The 18,897-nt window shown below is 38.4% G+C and overlaps 1 protein-coding gene across 4 annotated transcripts in view; it reads left to right on the top strand.

Moving 5' to 3' along the window:
* The first annotated feature begins 1,040 nt into the window (after window positions 1–1,040).
* The window catches only part of USP32 (ubiquitin specific peptidase 32), a 208,312-nt gene continuing 190,455 nt past the window's right edge, over window positions 1,041–18,897 (top strand). For all 4 annotated transcript variants that reach the window (XM_075195313.1, XM_075195310.1, XM_075195311.1 and 1 more), the window contains exon 1: window positions 1,041–1,256. In XM_075195313.1, the coding sequence (XP_075051414.1) occupies window positions 1,199–1,256 (58 nt within the window). In that variant the 5' untranslated portion in view covers window positions 1,041–1,198. The remainder of the gene's footprint in view (window positions 1,257–18,897) is intronic.

Here is an 18,897-nt window from a genome sequence, read left to right as displayed (position 1 = left end):
CCCTTACTTACCTTTCACTTAGCAGCTATGACCCAGGTTTTAAAGATTTGCCCCTAGAAATATTTGTTCCTGGAAATGGTCCTGCCATTATTTAATATTGATCAACTACACAAATTCCCATTTTTGTTTGCATATTTGATGCAATTCATACAATTCATGTTTATGCTATTTATTTTGTAATTTAATATTTATTGGAGATTTAAAATGCAAAAAAGTTGACTCAAATTCTGTAAACATGAAATGATGAGATTTGCAGTGCTCCAAGTTCCGCCAACACAGAATTGCATGTGCTTAGATGCACTGACTTAGTTACAAAGCAACCCTGGAAACTAATTTACAATGATGGCAACAATACATATACATCCTTTTCAAAACTCTCAATGGACCTAAATGGAGACATCAATCTTAAATAGGCACAATATAAAATTCACTGCACTTAAAAAACAATAAAAACTTGTCAAATAATTTTAACATATGATCTATCAATCAGTGAATTCACTTTAAATAAAAGGAATAGTATTTCCTTCTATACAAAAAAGTCCATATACAGCGGTATATTTTTGCTTCCGGTTAATACAACTTACTTTAAACACCCTAAGGTCTAAATTCCTTTACTATTTAGACAGCATACAAATCATATTACATAAAGTTTGACACAGCGAGGACACCGTAAACACTCACACAAAAACTGCGTTTTGTCAACATAGAGGAGTGGCAATACCCGGATCAAATATGTCCGGCTTTGGTTTGGCCGCTAGTGGTCACATGAGCATCTCCTAATACGACGTCAATATTTTGCTGTCAGAGTAGTAGTTTGGGAGAGTAGAGGGGTAGCATATAATGATAATAAAATACATGATGTAAACGTTCCTCAAAAGCTGTTAACGAGAAATGGGAACCAAGTAATAGGGAAAACGAGCCCACTAGGCAACACAAGGTGGAGTCCAGTGATGCAGTAGGGTGGGTGTCATGTGACTTTCTCGGTGAGGGGGCGGGGCTTCCGTTAGAGGAAGCAACGGCTGTAGCAGGAGAGGGCGGGGCTGTCGTGGTTGCTGAGTGAGAGGCAGGTGATGAGCCCTGGAGCCGTGCACACCGACAGCGCATAGGAATAAGTGGGAAGGGGACCCAGGCGGGACAAGCAGACACCCAGACATGGAGTGAGGAAGACGTTCATATTGTTCTTGTCATCGGGATCATCATGGGGGCCAAGGAGTCCCGGATTGGATTTCTTACATATGATGAAGCCGTCAAACGGGGTAAGAAGGGTAGCGGACCAGCGGGCCGGGCAGAGGGGTGACAGGTGATAATCTGGGCATAGGGTCGTGTCTGTGAAGGCGGGTGGGTCAAGGGGGCCTGGCCTGCAAACTGGAGGGGCATCTGAGTGACAGATGATGGCGTGGGATGTAAAGGTCAGTATGTGACGTTGGAGTGAGTGTCTCCTGGTATTAGCTAGTTTATCACATGGGTGACTTGCAGATTGGTGACAGCCGGGCACTGGTAGCAAACACTCTTCTGGTCTGGCACCCCTGGTTACCCCTTGTCTGGTGCAAGGGGTAATAGTTTTGCTCCTGACCAGGGGGACAGACTTATCCAGCCTATGTATGCACGATGTACCGCATCTCTGCATTTTGCACACTCTGCAATAGTAACTGACAGGCGTATCTGAAGACACTTATCTGCCTGTGTACTGAATGCATACCAGATCTTCTAAGTCTTTGCAATCTTCTTTAAGGCTGTGTAAGCAAAGCTTATTCTTATGTTTATAAATCAAGCTAAATAGCAGTATGCTGCTAGTTACGTATGTTTATACTCCCGCTGAAGGTTGTGCTTTATTTAGTTTTGTTTTCATTTACACAAAAACTGATTTATATATTCATAGCTATCAGTCAAATACATTGTCCTCTGAAGATGAGGTGAACTTTAATGCAGCATGATTTGCAAACCCTTGATTTATTAAGAAAAATTGGTGATTTTATTTGCTAGTTATAAATAGTACATTGAATTCCCCTTATCAAAGTAGTTTATTAGATGTGTTTACTGGTTTTGTAGGATCTGACAAATTTGGGAAATAAAACCAAACTTCCCAGTTGTTGAATAGGTCATTTTACATAGAATGCAAAGTTACACGTGCATATTTACTTTGTAACCTGTATATACAGGTATGTTTCTGCAGTTAAAATGGGAGGTTTAGGTGTAAATTAAGTTATAGGTTTTGTCCATGAAGAGTGTTATCTTTTGTGTTTATGCTGCTTTAAATAATAACATAAGATGTAATTTTGCAAGGAAATGACAGCTGGCAGGTTAAATGGATAGAACTATAAAGTCATTTGAATAGCAGGCATAACTCATTTTTTTGCCAAACACTGTCCATCTAGAGGAATGCAAATTGGTGCAATGATATCTTATGTTCAGTGGAAAAAATATCAAACTGTTTAGTAATTTACATTGGTTTACTTGTACTTTATGCAGCAGAATTGTAAAATACAATATTTAATAACTTAAACATGTAATTTTGTGAAGTGTTTTGTAAAAACCTTATGATACCTGGTAAAAAAAGACAAAATGGTTATCAGTCAGGTGGAGTGTTTAAGACTTATATTGTATTTAAATGTTATTCAAATTCATAAACTAGTGGGAAGATAATGCAACATTGTTACTAGGGCCATGTTAAGAAGAGCTTTTGTCTTATCATTAATGTTCTACACTCAATCTTGTGGATTTAGGAATTGTGTAAATATAGTCTTTTATGTGTCAGATTCACTCCCCACATGGCATTAAATGGTACACTAGATTTGGTAGTACTGATATTTATTTTTAATTTCTTGTTGAAATCATGCATATATTTTTATGTGCATTCCCTGTTTTTTTCTCCTGCTGCTGTTGACAAAGCAATAACATGCTTTGAGTATCTGGTCATGCTTTGGCCACAAGAGCCATATAGTTCATGGGAGCTTCTTTAGGCTTCATGTTGTCAGTTCATGTTGTTATGGCAGCTGTAGGACTTCTCATGCTGAATGAAGTTTGTAATTTTTGTTTTTATAACTGGACAAGTTATGACTGAATTGTAATTAAGGAAATTGGATGCCCTTTGTTTTGTTGCCAAGACTAAACCATTAAAACAAGGGTGAATAAGTTAATGTAGAATTTAGGAGCTAGCAGAATATTTTAAGGAGCCAGGAAACATCCAGTGGATATAAAATGTCTACACACCCTTATTGAATTTGCAGGTCTTTGTGATATGAAACCCGACATCAAAATAAATAATGTTAGACCTTTATACACCTTTAATTTGACCTTGCAGCCAACAAAATTCAAGTGAAAATCAATCAATTTCTGGGGAAAATAAAGTGAATAAACAAAAACAACTACAATACCCTGGTTGTTTAAGTGTGCAAATACGTTCATCCAGAGACTGTAGCTATGTTCAGAGTTCATTGGTAATTGACATATGCCAGCAATCAATGTGATTGTGATTAACCCCAAGTATCCTGTTCCTGTAAGAGCCCCTTGCGGTATTTTTGGTTGCGTCTTACTGGGACAGCCATGACTGTCATCAATAAACAGAGAAAATATGGCTCGAGGAATATTGCCAAGATCAGGACATTAAAGGAGCTGCAGAAATGTCTGTCATGAATTGGTCACACTCTACATGTGACCACAATCTCTCATATTCCGCACACGTCTATGTTATGGATAAGATGGCAAGGCGGAAGCCAAGAAAGAACATCCAAGCCCATCTAAATGTTGTAATAAAATACGTTCAATTTACCCAAACCATGTAGGAAAATGTCCTATGGTCTGATGAGACCAAGATTGAACTTTTTGCCCTTAATTCTAAAAGATATGTTTAATGCAAAGACAACACAGTTCGATCACCCAAAGAATATCACTCCTACTCGGTTAAGCATGATGGTGGAAGTAACATGCTTTGGGATTGCTTCTCTTCAGTTAGGACAGGGACTCTTGTCTGGATATAGGGCATAATGAATAGCTCAAATTATCAAAATATATTTGTTCAAAATGCTGCTGGCGTCAGTCAGAAAGCTGAAGATGAAGAGACATTTCATCTTCAAACATAATAATCCAAAGCACGCAAGTCAGCCAAGCAATGGCCAGAAAAGGAAGATCAAAGACTTGGAATGACCCAGTCGGAGACCAGACCCCAGTCCCATTGAAAACCTGAATGACCTAGAGAAGGCTGTGCATAAAAGATCCCCTCGCTCAGGTCCTCTCCACCCCACCGCCACTAAGTTTGGGCTAGGAGATTTACACCCAAAATACAGGAGACCTGCTCATGGGTCTATTTCCCTCCAAGCCGAATTAGCTGCTGCTGCTGCATATAGAGCCTTTTGGGCTCCAGTGTGGTGGTTTGTCTCCTGGGATTCCCAGCAGGCAGTGCATTTTCTAAATTCATTTGGACCTAGGTGACACCATTACATGCCTTTGCAGGCCCCTCTGTATTGCGACTGCTGACTGAGACTACATTGCATTGTAGCATTGACTACTCCATCGTTCCCCTCCACGTCACCACATTGCTTCAGTTCTAGTGAACGGGAACTGGAGCGGAGGTGAAACACCACCAGAAGTGCTCCTATCCTCACGACCACCATGGTAAGATAAAGCCTTCCTTAAATTTATTACTTAGATTTAAAATATACATTTTACATTTAAACACATTTTAGAATTTTACATAAGGTGCTGTGCTGAGAATTAGCCCTTTGGGCGCCACAGTGACAACGATTAACTGGAAGTAGGGAATAGGGGGACCCAACCCCAACTCCCCCTTCAATGAAATAAACCTATACCCCCAACTGTTGTACAGGGCTTCATTGAAAATCCCTACTGGGTAGACGGTAGTACTGTACTCATGTCCCAATCTTTGGCTGGACAACAGAGTATATGATTAAACAATAGGCTGCCTAGTTGTCCTTGGTCTTTATGAAAGAGGGGATTGTGACTGTTACATTGCAAATCGTCTCTGATGAATCTCTGCAGTTGTTAGTGAAAGCTGCACACAGAAGATTACTGCACTGTAGGTGTTGCCTGTGGTTCCCCTTCCTTCTGGTATACAGACTAGGAAGAGTGCAGGGCATTCAAATCGGCCATAGTATTCAACTAAACATTTGGTTGTTGAGCCAAAAATGGGAAACAAAGTTCCCTATGCACTGCAGCCCCAAGCAAATCATAAATAGGAGGTAAGGGTAATTTTATAGTGATGAGTAGGGTTAAAAAAAACAAACTAACAATTTTAGAAATTTTAATGGTTTAAAGAATAGCTAACAATTTGCCAGGTTTCCCTAAAACTAAGCTTTTACGATAAACATTTCCTGAGTGAATGATTTTGGCTGCAAATTACTAAATTACTTTTTCATTTTCACTCATAAGGACAAAGACTTATCAAAGGTTACTTAAACATTAGCATTCCTTTATGTTCTACTAGCACAAGTATGTGATAAGGCCAGCTAAACCTTAGCACACATTTGAAAGCCCTGCATTTTGCAGACTGTTTGTTTTATGGTAGGAAAGAAGATTGGCTTTGGTGAACATATTGTGGCATGAATTTATTTTTTGTCTAGATCTTGTTAAGTAAGTGTGTATACACATAGCAATTTTGTGAGCAATTGTAAAGCGCTACAGAATTTGCTGGTGCCATATAAATGAATGTGGATGATGGTTCATGAAACCAACACACTTCACAAACTATTTGCCTATAAGTAGTAGACCATATGGGGCTGATTGAATTCCTGGCGATATTCGGCCGAGGATATTTCCAAGTACTACGGTACCTAACATCGCAGATTTTCTTGCGCACCTCTTTTGGGTGCAAGACAAGATCCACACTGTTATATTAGCACAGTGTGTCACTGCAACTGTCCTGGAAGTATTTTGCACCACATCACAAGTTTTGAATTGGCTAGTAAATGTTTTTGCATATTGGCACTGATATGCTGCCTGCTTATCAGTATTCGTGTGTCAGAAGCTTAGTGGTTTCTCTGCCTGCTATGTGCAGGCGAATACAGAGTGAGCTTCGAGTTCCCAGTGTCTGAGATGGGATTAGTGTTGAAAGGACTTGTCTGTGACTAGCCTTAAGATGGTGATTATGGCAAATTGCCTTTCTATTGCTGTGGAGCCTTAAAGCAAGGGCATCGCCCAAGAATGATTTGATTAATATCAGTGGTATTTTTTAATCCACAGACTCCATGGCAGCCCAATGAGTTAATTCCTTGGTCTGCTGAGCAGAAGCAGGAAAAGGAAACACCTCCAGAATGTATAGTGTGACAACTCCTTCCTTAGGTGTCTTTTCTTTGATTCTTCCACTGAGGAAGCAGTGCTAGTACAGAGAGGTCTTTTTTTGTTTTATTGATGCAGACTTACCTAGAGATATTCTCGGATGGATCTGGAGAGGCCTGGTTTTAAGCCCTGGGGCAGCCTAGCAGGGACAGGGCATTCTCCCTAGGATGCTAGTTGCTGATATAGGCGGCAGAATTTTCAAACAACTCTGTCAGTAGATGGAGTGTTATGGACTTGTGGCTGACTGTACCACGTAATTTGGAGCATCCTCTGTGTCTGGCGGTGCATGTATTGGCGGCGAAACAGACTGGAAGCAGCAGTGGACGACTGTTTGGTGTATTGTAGTTTAAATTGCAGCGCAGCCAGTGACTATGAAGTTAGAGCCTGCAACATAAAAAAATGAAGAGCGCTGATCTTAGGTAAGCCTCTAGTCAGGGATGCTACAATTTTCCATGTAAGATTCAGTTTATCTTGTTTTCCTGTTTTAGTACCCCTACTGAATGTGTAGGAGGAAAGAAAACTTATACTCATAATGTTTGTGGAGCATATTCTAAGGAAATATCTAAGGATTAGAGAGAGGCTCTCTGTGGGTATTCCTAAATCCAAAGAAACTCCAGTGCAAGCCTGGAAAACCTGCGGACTTGTAGTTTCATTTGTTGTGAAACTACAAGTCCCAGCATGCCTTGCCAGCAATAGCTGGCTATTTACTGGCAAGGCATGCTGGGGCTTGTAGTTTCACAACACCTGGAGAGCCACAGGTTGGCCAGCCATGCTCCAATGCGACATCCTGAACAATTGAAATAATCAGTGGATTGGATGATGAAATCTTTTGCAACAATGTAAAGATTTGTTTGCCTTTCAAGGGTTAAATAAATGCTGGCCACAAATGTATGGGGATCTGAATTGTAGACCAGTACCATATATTCCAGGGAATAGAGTCCATGGGAGTATATAGGAGTGCTCACCTGTACTAGATAAAACATTAAAAAGCCAATGGGAATATGGGACATTCCACCCCACACTTTATTTTACAAGATTCCTTTTTTCATGATCATCAGCATAAAAGTTTTTGTGTTGCATAGGGTTTTTGAAGTTTTGGCTAATAAGGACAAGGAACAGTTTGATAAGCGTCAATCCAATCTCAGGAGACTTGATCGGGTGTACCCTTTCCAGGAAAGCAAAGCTAAGTGGGCACTGGTTTCTACTTCAAATTCTTTCTAGGACAGTCGGAAGACTTTTGAACTGTCCCCGCTGTAAGATGTTAATCATTATGAAGTTGGTAAATTTTATTCTGCAGGCAATAGAGAAATTAGATTTTCTCACATCCATAGATTTACAAGATGCCTATCTCCACATTCCAGTTCCATGTCACATATTCTTTTTCCATGATTGATTCATGGTAAAACAGTTTACTTTACATGTAAATATGTATATGGCAAATAACTTCCCATTGTACTGAAATTTACTCTATTTTTAAATATTTGGTACACCTTTTGTTTATTTTTACATAAAACACTTTAATCCTATTTTGAAATCATTAAAACGTATAATTTCAACTAAAGGAGTGACTTGTTTATTAAATTATTACATGTCTTAAAACCCATGGAGCAAAGTTGACTCGTTTCATGGAGATGATCTTGGCAGTCGTTGACTAATTTATGACCATCTATTTAAGACTTGGTATTTTGATTAGTTAGATAATATACTGCTGTAAAATCCTCTATTGCATCTCATCAATTCAGTATTTTTAAAGCCACAATGACAGATAGTTTATTCTGCAATTCAGAAGGCAGGAAGAAGCAACAATAACATTTGCAGATGCTGCCTCTTTTCTATCTCTTGCACTGTAGAGATGTCAGTCTGCGTCTTTTTAGGGTTTTTTTGTAATTTTTTCTTTTTGTTAGAACTGGAAACCAAAATAGTTTTACCTAATTTATTAACAGCATTGCATTTACAAATGGACATGATAAAACAGAGTGTTTTGTTTGTTTTTTAAACCCCTGTGTTAAAATGCCAGACCTGTCAGTTTTATCTATATGACTGTATTCATACGCACAAACGTGCAACTAAGTCTGAAATATCAAGCACAAGTGATTGAATTGGATATGGCAACCATAAATGCAGCTGAACTATGACTGCATGGTCAGAAGCTGTCATTGCCCAACTCAACCTACCATTCCTGTGTGGTCATCTGTTGATGATCTTAATAGGCCTCAACAGAATCTAGCCACTTTGGACTGCCACATGTGGCCTAATTAAAAAATGATCAACATGTAGGAAGGATAGGCTCTGTCGTAAGTTTGTAAGAGTTTTTTTTTTGTTTTTTTTCCCCTTTCTTTCTGTTGCATAATTTTATTGTATATTCATATGGGCATAAAAATTAAAATGTTATGCTTTTTTTGTTTCCTTGTGCAGGCTGCCATAACATCAGTCACTCCTATTGGCACTTGTGACCCATATAAGATAATTGTTGGGCAGAAAGGTGTAGTTCCTGCCCCATTTATAACTTCAGAATGGCCTGTATTCTGTACTGGTGCCGGTTTAAGTGTGTTCTGTAGCTTTTGTAAGTTAGCGGACAGTGATTCTCTTAAAAGACCTGTAAACCCAATTTTAGTTTATCCTCAATCCACCACCCCTGTGATAATGTTTCTATCCCAGCTCCCTTTCCCCACATTCTGTTTGACAGCGATAAGCACTGCTAGGACTAAACTGAAGATTGGCAACCTGTTACAATGTGGTGACATTGTAACCCCAGTAGGGCTTCTCACTAAAGCTTTGCACGGTGTGGAAGAGGCAAGGGATGATGATGGTGGGGTTGGGAAAAATGTTGTTAACTTTATTGGTGCTTAAACAGAATATTCCATCTCATCCAATAGGTGTTTGATTGGCTTAGGATCAGGTGACTGGGAAGGCCACTGATGAATTCAGTCATTCCTGGTAGTATCCAGGACTTTCCTACCTTGTGGTCCATGGTATTATCTTGCCAATAAAGCTGATTTGCTGATGATTGATTTGGTGCTACAAAAGGATGCACCTGATTGACCACAATGTTCAGATATCCATTATGTTGTTTTTGTCATATCGGACCTGCAATCTTGCTCCCATCCAACAGTGGTTGGTGTTCTCTTAGCTCACTGCTACAGTACTGCTGGTTTATCACTGACACATGGTGATACAACTGGCTGCTGTACCCCACCAGTAATGAGACGCAACAAATTATGCTTTCTGTTATGCATTGGCATTGCTGTTATACTCTTAGTTGTCTGATTTGTAGCTCAAAAGTTTCCCTGCAGAAATTGTGTCTGTCCTTTCATCAGTAATGAACTACCGAACATTTGACATATTTTGTAATTATGCTTCTGATGGTGACACATTCTCAATAAATCAGCAGTTTATGCTGTTCCTGATCCATACTAGTGTGCTTGGCGCCCACTACCAAGTTGAGTTCATATATGTAAACACTTTGTCTTGATCTATCTCTCTCTACATTTCACACTCTTGATCTGTTGGTACCTGATTTAAAGTTGAGCCATACACAGTCAAAAAATGGTAATATAATACAGCCCTCCTCTACACTAGCAGAAGGTTCTCGCCATCAGCAGATGCTCTGGAAGAGGCAGATGAGATCTGAAAGACAAGAGATGATTTTATGGTTACCTTCCCATCCACTCTGTGAAGCGTTTGAACTTCTTCCGCTGCAGAGTAATTGACCGCAGATCAGGTGTTGGGCATTGACTAAATGGAAAATGGTGGATTCCTGACCCCTCTTATTCTATCTAGTTGCAGGCATGTGCTAAACTACAATTTTTTTTATTTTTTTTTGGTTAGAGTTCTTCTTTAAATCATCAACATTCATTTGTGTTTAGCGCCAGCAAATTCCGTAGCATATGGCTGGGTTCTGTATCTGAACATACATGCTTTAGGACTTATTTAATAAAGTGGTACTATTTGTATAGATGTGCTGGAAACCATAGTGGCCAACAAGCCATAGTAAACTCTACTATAAAAAAAATAATTTTTTTTTTTGGGGGAATTTGATTGCAAGGGTCTACAACACATTTAATATTACTTACAATACCAATTTATTATTATTTGGCTAAGCAAACATTTTCTCATAGTCTACATCCGAATTGATCGATAACCCTACTAAGTTGCTTTGTTTTTTTTTCGAGAGAGGGATGTTGAAATTGGGGCTAACCTGCTATAAAATATAGAATTAGTATAGTAAAAAAGAGGTTAGTTGATTTATTTGAAAAATCAAAAACAAACAAAACACAATAACAATGGCTTCAACTAAAAAAAAAAAAGAAAAAAGTTTTTAAAATAGATTTTGTGCCTGAAAGCTGGCACCAAGTGGTGACCATGTCTACGATTGCGGCTTCTCATTATTCCTACTGCACAACCACACACACACACACACACACACACACACACACACGCGCACAGACTTGGTGTTCACACAGTTCTGTGAGACTAACTAACCATGGAGCCCAGGTAGAAATGTCTGCATGGACCTGCTTCGTGGAGGGTGTGGAGCAATAATGTGTCAATCCCTTCGTAGGCTTTGCCATTTGTATCAATATTTTGACTAAATATTTATTTTATTTTCTTGTGTTACAAGTATTTCATAATAGGAATTCATTGTGAAAATCTTTCTTCATGTTGGAAGGCTAATGAAATACTTGCAATACTGGTTACGGTTTTGTAACATTTGTAGAAGTATCTCTCTGACAGCTCAGATACTTTGTCTAGGTATACAGAGACCATTTCTTTTATTCTTCAATCAATTCTGACAACTTTCATAGAGATTATTTTGTGAACTTTTCTTCATTGAGCCGTAATGTTTACGTGAGAATTATGAACAACATATAATTGGTGTGTAAAATAATAAACTGTACAGTTGTTACTGATTTCATGGGCTCCATTATGAAAATCTGATCCTGAGGAAATATGGTTTTCTACTAATAAAAAGCAGCCAAGTTCCAATATGGTTTGGACATTGCAAGACTTGTTTTTATAGGTTTCCTTAAAATCTTGTTTACATACGGAAGCTTGTATGCAAAGTAATAATTTTTAAGCGTACATAGCTAATTTTTCTTTTTTAAGAAATTTGTCTGTTACACAGATACATGTATTTATGGTAGTGAATGTTAGCAAAAAGTATCAAAGATCGCATAGATTAAGTGCCTTCTTTAACAGGAGAAATAAATGTAATACACTTACAATTTTTGTCACAGATTATACTAGCTGCGGATACTTAGTGGCTCTCCTTCCGTTGACCAGATAAACGCCATCAAGATGTGTTCCTATGCTATGCTTTTTTGGGACCACCCATTCTGCAGACACTTGTGACAGCGCAAAATGACTTCAGTGACATCACCAAAACAAGTTTAAATGAAGAGTCTCCAGCTTATGCCATAGTTCCATTATTTTGTTTATTACATTATTTATAACCTTGGATGGCTGGTCCTAGAGAACAGTATTACTGATTAGAGAATTTTTTTTTTTAATACGTTTTATTAGTAACCTCTTATCTTGAACAGTATTACAAAATATAAAACTCTTGAAAGGTACATTAGTGAGATGACAAATGCACATACAAATTTAACAGTGCGTATGACACTCTCACAGAGCTTTTACAAAACAAATTCAGCTTCATATGAACATGGTACCATGGAGATGTTATTTTGTTTTAAATTATACAAATAAGGGGGAGAAGAGAAAGCAGAGGGGGTAAGGGGGTGTACAGGGTAAAATGGGGGAAGGGGAAAGAACAGATTGGGATTTTATGTTTTTAGCAGAAGATAATAGTTCAATCTGATATTTCCAGTAACGGATCGGGTTTAACTAAAATTGGAGCAGAGGTTGGTTGTAATATGAAGCCCAGGGAGACCAGACTTTTTTGAAAGACACGGAGGAGCCCCTAAGCACGCTGGTGATGTGTTCCATCTGATAAGTGTGCCAGACCCGACCACAGACCATTTGGAGCGTTGGAGGAATGGGGTTCTTCCAGTGGGCAGCTATTTGACAGGTAGCTGCGCTGATTATATGCTGAAGAAGCTTATGGGTATGTGTTGGAAGGTCTGGAAGAGGTAGAGGCAGTAATACGTGCTTAGGATCGGAGGGCACAGGAGTAGCGAGAATAGCTGTTGTTAATGCGAGAATTTCTGTCCAGAACCGGCGCAGTTTGGGACAGTCCCACCAAGTATGTATGAAGGTGCCAGTGTGGCCACAGTCTCTCCAACATGTTGGACTTGTTTGAGGGTATATATTCTAAAGCCTAGAGGGAACATAGTACCATCTATGCAGCAATTTATTGGCATTTTCCTTGGTACGGACATTTATGGAGCAACGTGCTGTCCACTCATAGATATCTGACCATTCTTCTGGAGAGAAATTTTTAAAACTGCCCTGACTAGGTATATCTTGTGTCTACATTTTTCCTTATTATACAAAAATTGCACCATAACAGGAAATAGAATGCGACTGTGGTACGTTCCATAATAAGTTGCACATATTGCACTTCCTGTAATAAGTGCTTCTTGTACCTGATGTCATGTGTAATATTTGGGGTCAAGTATGAGGAAGGTTCACAAATGTAATCACTTAAATCATTTTATTTTGTCATAAAACATATTCGTATGGCCAATTGTTGTGTGTTGCTAAACCCAAGCATCTTGTATCTGGTCAAGAGTTGTGCATGGTTTATAGATCACCATAAATACTTTCACACCTGGTGAGAGAATACAACACTATGTTTATGGAGTGTGTGGCATGGTTTTAAAACGACAGTGCAGGATGCACGAGCTGCCTCTTGGCTGGTCAGCAGCATCTTCTGCTTCCTGCAAGATTAATGACCTACTTTAACAGAATCTATTTTCAAGCCCCTGTATAATCTTATTTATGGTTGAATCTATTTGGGCACTAAAGAGTAGTTTTCTTCTTTTTTTTTTTTCTTCTATATGAATTCTGTATAATTTATTTCTTTTATTAAATTAATGTATCCGTGTTAGATGTTTGTTTTCTTTGGATGACTGTATATGGCAATAGTTTGTTGCATTATTTTCTGTTTGAGGCATTGTTTATTTATCATTTGTTTATTTTTATTGCACCACCAATCATATTACACAGCGATGTACAAAGCAGATGTAATCAATCACATCAGTCCCTACCTGATTGGAGCTTACAATGTAAATTCCATACCACACACACACACACGTACGTCCATTTTGCCAATTACTACCTATATGTTTTGTCTATTCCAAAGCATCCTATTGACTCAGTTGTGTAGAACATAGCCATCAAAAAGTGTAATATTTTTTCTCTTTAGTCATTTAGTTAGGGATAGACAGAGAAGCAGTGAGCATTTTAAAATCTGCATATATTTAACGTGTCTTGAGAAACATTTATTTAATAAGTCTGATGGATGGTTTGCTGCAAATGTGTCTAGATCTACAATTTTCCACTTTAATGCTGTTCTCTGGTCTTTTCATGTTTCTGTAGGCAAAATAAACAATATGACAGAGTGTGTGTGTGTGTGTGTGTGTGTGTGTGTGTGTGTGTACAAAATTTGTTCATTGTCACAGGTTTGATTTTATGTTGAGAGGAAATTGTTTTTTTACTAATTTTGTCTTTGGGTTCCTCTTACAGTCAGTAACCTGACTTTACTGGCCACCGCTACTGGTATTAGTCAGCCAAAAGACACTCACTGTCTATGACTGCCAACTGTGCACCAGTTGTAGGAGAGAAGTTGCTGGCACCACCAGGCTCCATCACCAACACATGGGAACCGCTTACTTTTGGGGGTTGTGTAACTGATGTAGGACCTTTTTTCTGGTGACTGTGGCTGGTTGCTCCTGACCACTTACTCTGCATCAGAAATAGTGATGTTACACAGATAGAATACACACCATAGAATAAAAGCAACATGTGTTCTTTACAAAAGTAGTTTCCACTCCTGCCATAAATAAGTACTTGAACCAATCCTAGTGGATGATTTGAACAGGGTGGCCAGTTAAGGAGGGGGGTAGACTGCATTGAGCCAACCAATCAGGACTGGATTTGACTGGGCCAACAGAAAAGGACATTAGGATTATGCTGTTCATTTCTCCCTTGGGTATTAATGAGGACAGACCTATCCTCTTGCACATGAACGCTTTCACCACAGCAATACTACATATTAATGGTTGGCATCAGACAATAGCCCTGGGCACAGAGAACAATGGGCCATAAAAATGTTATTTAAACATAATTTATAGTAATCTTTGTTTTCCATATAACGCATGGTTCATCATTGGGACCGTTTTACAATACTTGTCCTTTCTAATACACAAAGATTTCCTGGTGGGCACTCAATCAAAGGAATGTGGCTGTCCATATGATGCCTTTCTCCCGATTAAACATTTATGCTAGACCAAATGCTGACATAACATGTGATTTCTTGAGGCACAGAGTTAAACATGTTGTGGGCATCCTACCTCAGAAATGTCAATAACTAAATACACTTTCTGCATTCACAATAATGTACACAAGGTGTGTTGCACAGATCATAGAAGTCCATTTATGCTAGACTTTATATTGTCCTCTAATTGAAAAAAATGCTTCTAAAAATTTAAGAATCATCATTTGTACCAATGTAAACATATATTCTTCCGGCTCTTGTAGCTTTCTTGAAAAAAACTGCATACATTCTACTATTTAGTTGAAGAGGAAACTGTTGTTGTATTGGAGAAGTGCTTTCACATCTATGAGAAACTGGTATATCATCTCCATGGTCACATGACTGGAGGGAAACCTTACTTTTTTTTTATTAGGTACTTCTGTTATCATTGATAAAGAGCATAAAATGTTAATAGAAATGGTAGTGGTAGGCTGGGTACAGACTACAGAAAATTTCGCCTGATGCAACATCATTAACGATTTTGCCAATGGCTGAAAGTCCCTATCCGCAAGCGGATTCATGTGTACACACTATACCCGTTTTACTAGCTTTACCTTCAGATCTGTGCTTCATCTGCCATAACCATCGGCTCTCTAAACTCTTTGGAGATCTGGCTATGCTGCAGACTGTGAGTACATACACACTGCAGAATTGGAACAACACTGTTCCATCATTGAACGAGAATTTTAGTCCCTTTATAAAATGAAATGAAATTATACGATGTGATTTGAAACGATAATCGTCCATCGTTGGAGCATATACACTAATTCAATAACAGTCGTTTATTGTGTGATTGGCACAATAATTAGGTGAAAAACCTGTAGTGTGTACCCAGCCTAACAATGTTTTCTGATTTAGTCAGTAAATCCAATGCAGAGGGAGAATTCTGTGCACCTATTATGTCTCCACAGCCATGCAATAATGATGTGGTCGGCATTTGTTATGTTAATAAATATGCAATGAAATTGGAGTGATTTGTATCCATACACTTTACCAAACATTTATGTTATAACTTATACAGTACTAACTTTTTCCACACTACAGTTGTAGAAATAAATCCTGATTAGGAGTGGGGAACATTTTCTCTCTGACAACCATGGGGCTAAACAACATAGGAATCCATAACAGAAATGTGATGTCTGAAGAAGAACACTGCATTTCTTGTATGATTCCTTTTGTATGAATTATCACCTTTATCCTCTTTAGTATAAGTTACATCATGGTATAACTTCAGTTTTTCTGTAGTAAACCTCAGCAGGCACACAAAGCATATACTCTATTAACGTAAATGTTTCTGTAAAATGTATTAAACTAATGTAAATTCATATCGGACATACAGCTGGAAATCCTTTGAAAGGCAAACAGCGTTTTATGTACAGGTTGGTGGAATCTTATGGAATGTCTTGTGTCAGACATTTGATTTGCTTGTATGTGTGGTGGAAATGGGTAGCGGGTAGTGATTCTCCAGCACTGCAGCTTCATCCATCCTTACTAATAGTTTCACCATCTCTGTTACACTCCTGGGAAGCAAAGGATCAGACTAGTTCACATACTCGCATGCCAAATTGAGCATGCAAAGGGAAAAGCCTTCTAACAGCTAGTGGAGAGGAGCTTTAGGTATTGAATTTTTAAACAAATTAAACATTTAATGTAACTTGCTCACTTTTTGGAACTTGTCCATTACCTATGTTGTTTTTTGTTTTTTTAAAAAAATTTGTACTATTTGTATCATTTTTTGAATAAATCATCTATTTATTTGTATAGCGTCACTAATTCCGCAGGACTGTACTGAAAACTCACAATATATGTGAATTTTTAGCAGCCATTTGCAAGAAGAGATTGTTTTGGTGTAGCGTGCTATTCTCTCTCCCAGGCTCGTCCAGGCTACACAACGGGAGAGCTGTGAGGTATAGAGGATACTGACCTGGGAGTGAGCTTTGTACAGTCTGAAAGATCAACTGGGATGACGGGATAACTTACTCAATACCTCTCAGATCTCCTGTTGTGCAGTCTAGAGGCTCAGCTGTTTGTGTAATAAGGTATGCTTTAGAGTATGCTTTAACCCATGGTTGTCCAACCCACGGCCCGCGGGCCGCATGCCTGTAAATGTGGCCCAGCAGGAGTTTTGATTGTGGCAAGGGGGCAGCGCTGAAAAAAAAAATCCTGCAAAAAAAAATAAAAAAATACCTTGCGGTGATGTCAGCTGGCGCTTCGGCTCCCTCCCTGGTCTCCTCTTCTGTGTGGCGCTCTCTGTGAATGTTGGGGGTGACGTCATCACACCCGACATCCATTGGGTAGCGCAGCACAGGTGAGTCACCCGTGTGAACTATCAGCAGCAGTGAAAGATTATCCAGTATCTTATTGTTGTTACTCTGAATTTGGACTTTCTGCACCATGCAATTATGAACTAGCTGTGTTCTCTGTATGTATCTAATATAAATATTAAGAGATAATTGTATTTTTAATATCTTAAACCATTTTAAATGTGCAGTGCTGAGTAGGGTGAAAATATCACCCACTGTTACCCTCATCGGAGGCTGCTCCATGAGCCATTTTTCCCGCCACCCTATCTTTAAATCTCTGTAGATTTCTATTAGTCCTCCTGATGCTACCTATATCGGTGACCATTTCAAACTGGTCAATAAAAAAAAGGATTCATGGGTGCAGAAAGAGAGGAAAAAAAAGTTTTGGGCATTTAATTCCCCAAACCCCACTAAGGGGCAGATGCAGGTAAGTTAAATTGTAGCTGGTAATGGGACTACTGCTTTAATCATGATTCTGCAACAGGTTTCCTAACTCTTACTAACTTCATTTCCAAGTAAGTTTAATATGTTAACTATGTTTTCTATGGTTTTTTCGATGATCAGCTATCGTTAGTGTTAGTGTATTTTATGTGCGGCCCAAACCAACTCGTCGTCTTCCAATGTGGCCCAGGGAAGCTAAAAGGTTGGACACCCCTGCTTTAACCATTCCCTATGTATCTACTGGTTGTTTAACAAGTTAGTAAGCCCTTGGAATGCAGTATCCCACTGTTTTGCTGCTAGAAATCACATCTGTATATATTGATCGATTTCATTTTGTTATCATCCAAGTTTTTAAAGCACCAGTAATAATTAATGGATTAAAGTGTGTGTGTGTGTGTGTGTGTGTGTGTGTGTGTGTGTGTGTATAAAAAAATATATATATATAGAAATAGGGATAATTATTTTCTCTATTTGTTGTATTTTTATTATATTATTTGTAAACATGTTTCTATTTATTAGAATGGTTATATATTGGAATTATTGATATATTTTTAATGTGTACCGGATAAGTGCCATGTTGTCATTTGGGTGGTGTACTGTGGCTCACGAGCATGCGCATTAGCACTATATTGATGGGATGTTATACTTTATTACACAATCTTTTTATACATATTATCCATGCATATTGTATTGGATGTTCACTAACATTTGCACTATTATTATTGGTATACTTTATACCATACTATTTAATCTCTCTTTTATACACACCACTCCTTCATAGTGTATTGAGTGCTGACTAGTTATTAAGTTAGCGCTGAAATGGACATGTGTTATTTTTCAGATATTTGATTGTACTGTTGTCATATGATTGACATATTAGAGCAATTCACACAAAACACACAAATAATATATATTCTATCAGATTTAATTATTATTATTTTCTGATATTAAATACCACTTCCGGTCAAGTTTCACTATATTATTTCCGTTTCTAATGTTATTGAACAACAAAGTTGAGTTTATCTTCCGCGCATGCGCGTGGAGTGGCGGTCTCCGCGCATGTGCCAATATGGTGCGGCTCTGTTATAAATAGCCGCAGCATATGTAATATGTATATCTTTGCTCCTGATGAAGTCTTGGTTGTTACAAGACGAAACGCGTTGAGCTGTATCCAGCGTTATCTCCATTACTGTATCCAGCGCTACTTCCATTACCTCATGTGAGTTTTTTATTACATTTTAATTAAAAAAATTTTTGTATGCATACCAAATTATCCTCTTTTTTCAACCTGATCCATTTCCGCCATTTGAATGAGGTTGGGATTGTGAAGTCAATGGTGTTGCACATATATTAAGCTACTATCAAGTCTTTTGAGATGTGAGATTCTTCATGTTATCTGGTACACAGATTTTAGATATATCT

The sequence above is a fragment of the Mixophyes fleayi genome, chromosome 2, assembly GCF_038048845.1.
Source record: "Mixophyes fleayi isolate aMixFle1 chromosome 2, aMixFle1.hap1, whole genome shotgun sequence".
Taxonomy (NCBI): Eukaryota; Metazoa; Chordata; class Amphibia; order Anura; family Limnodynastidae; genus Mixophyes; species Mixophyes fleayi.
This window is presented reverse-complemented; position numbering and strand designations above follow the sequence as displayed.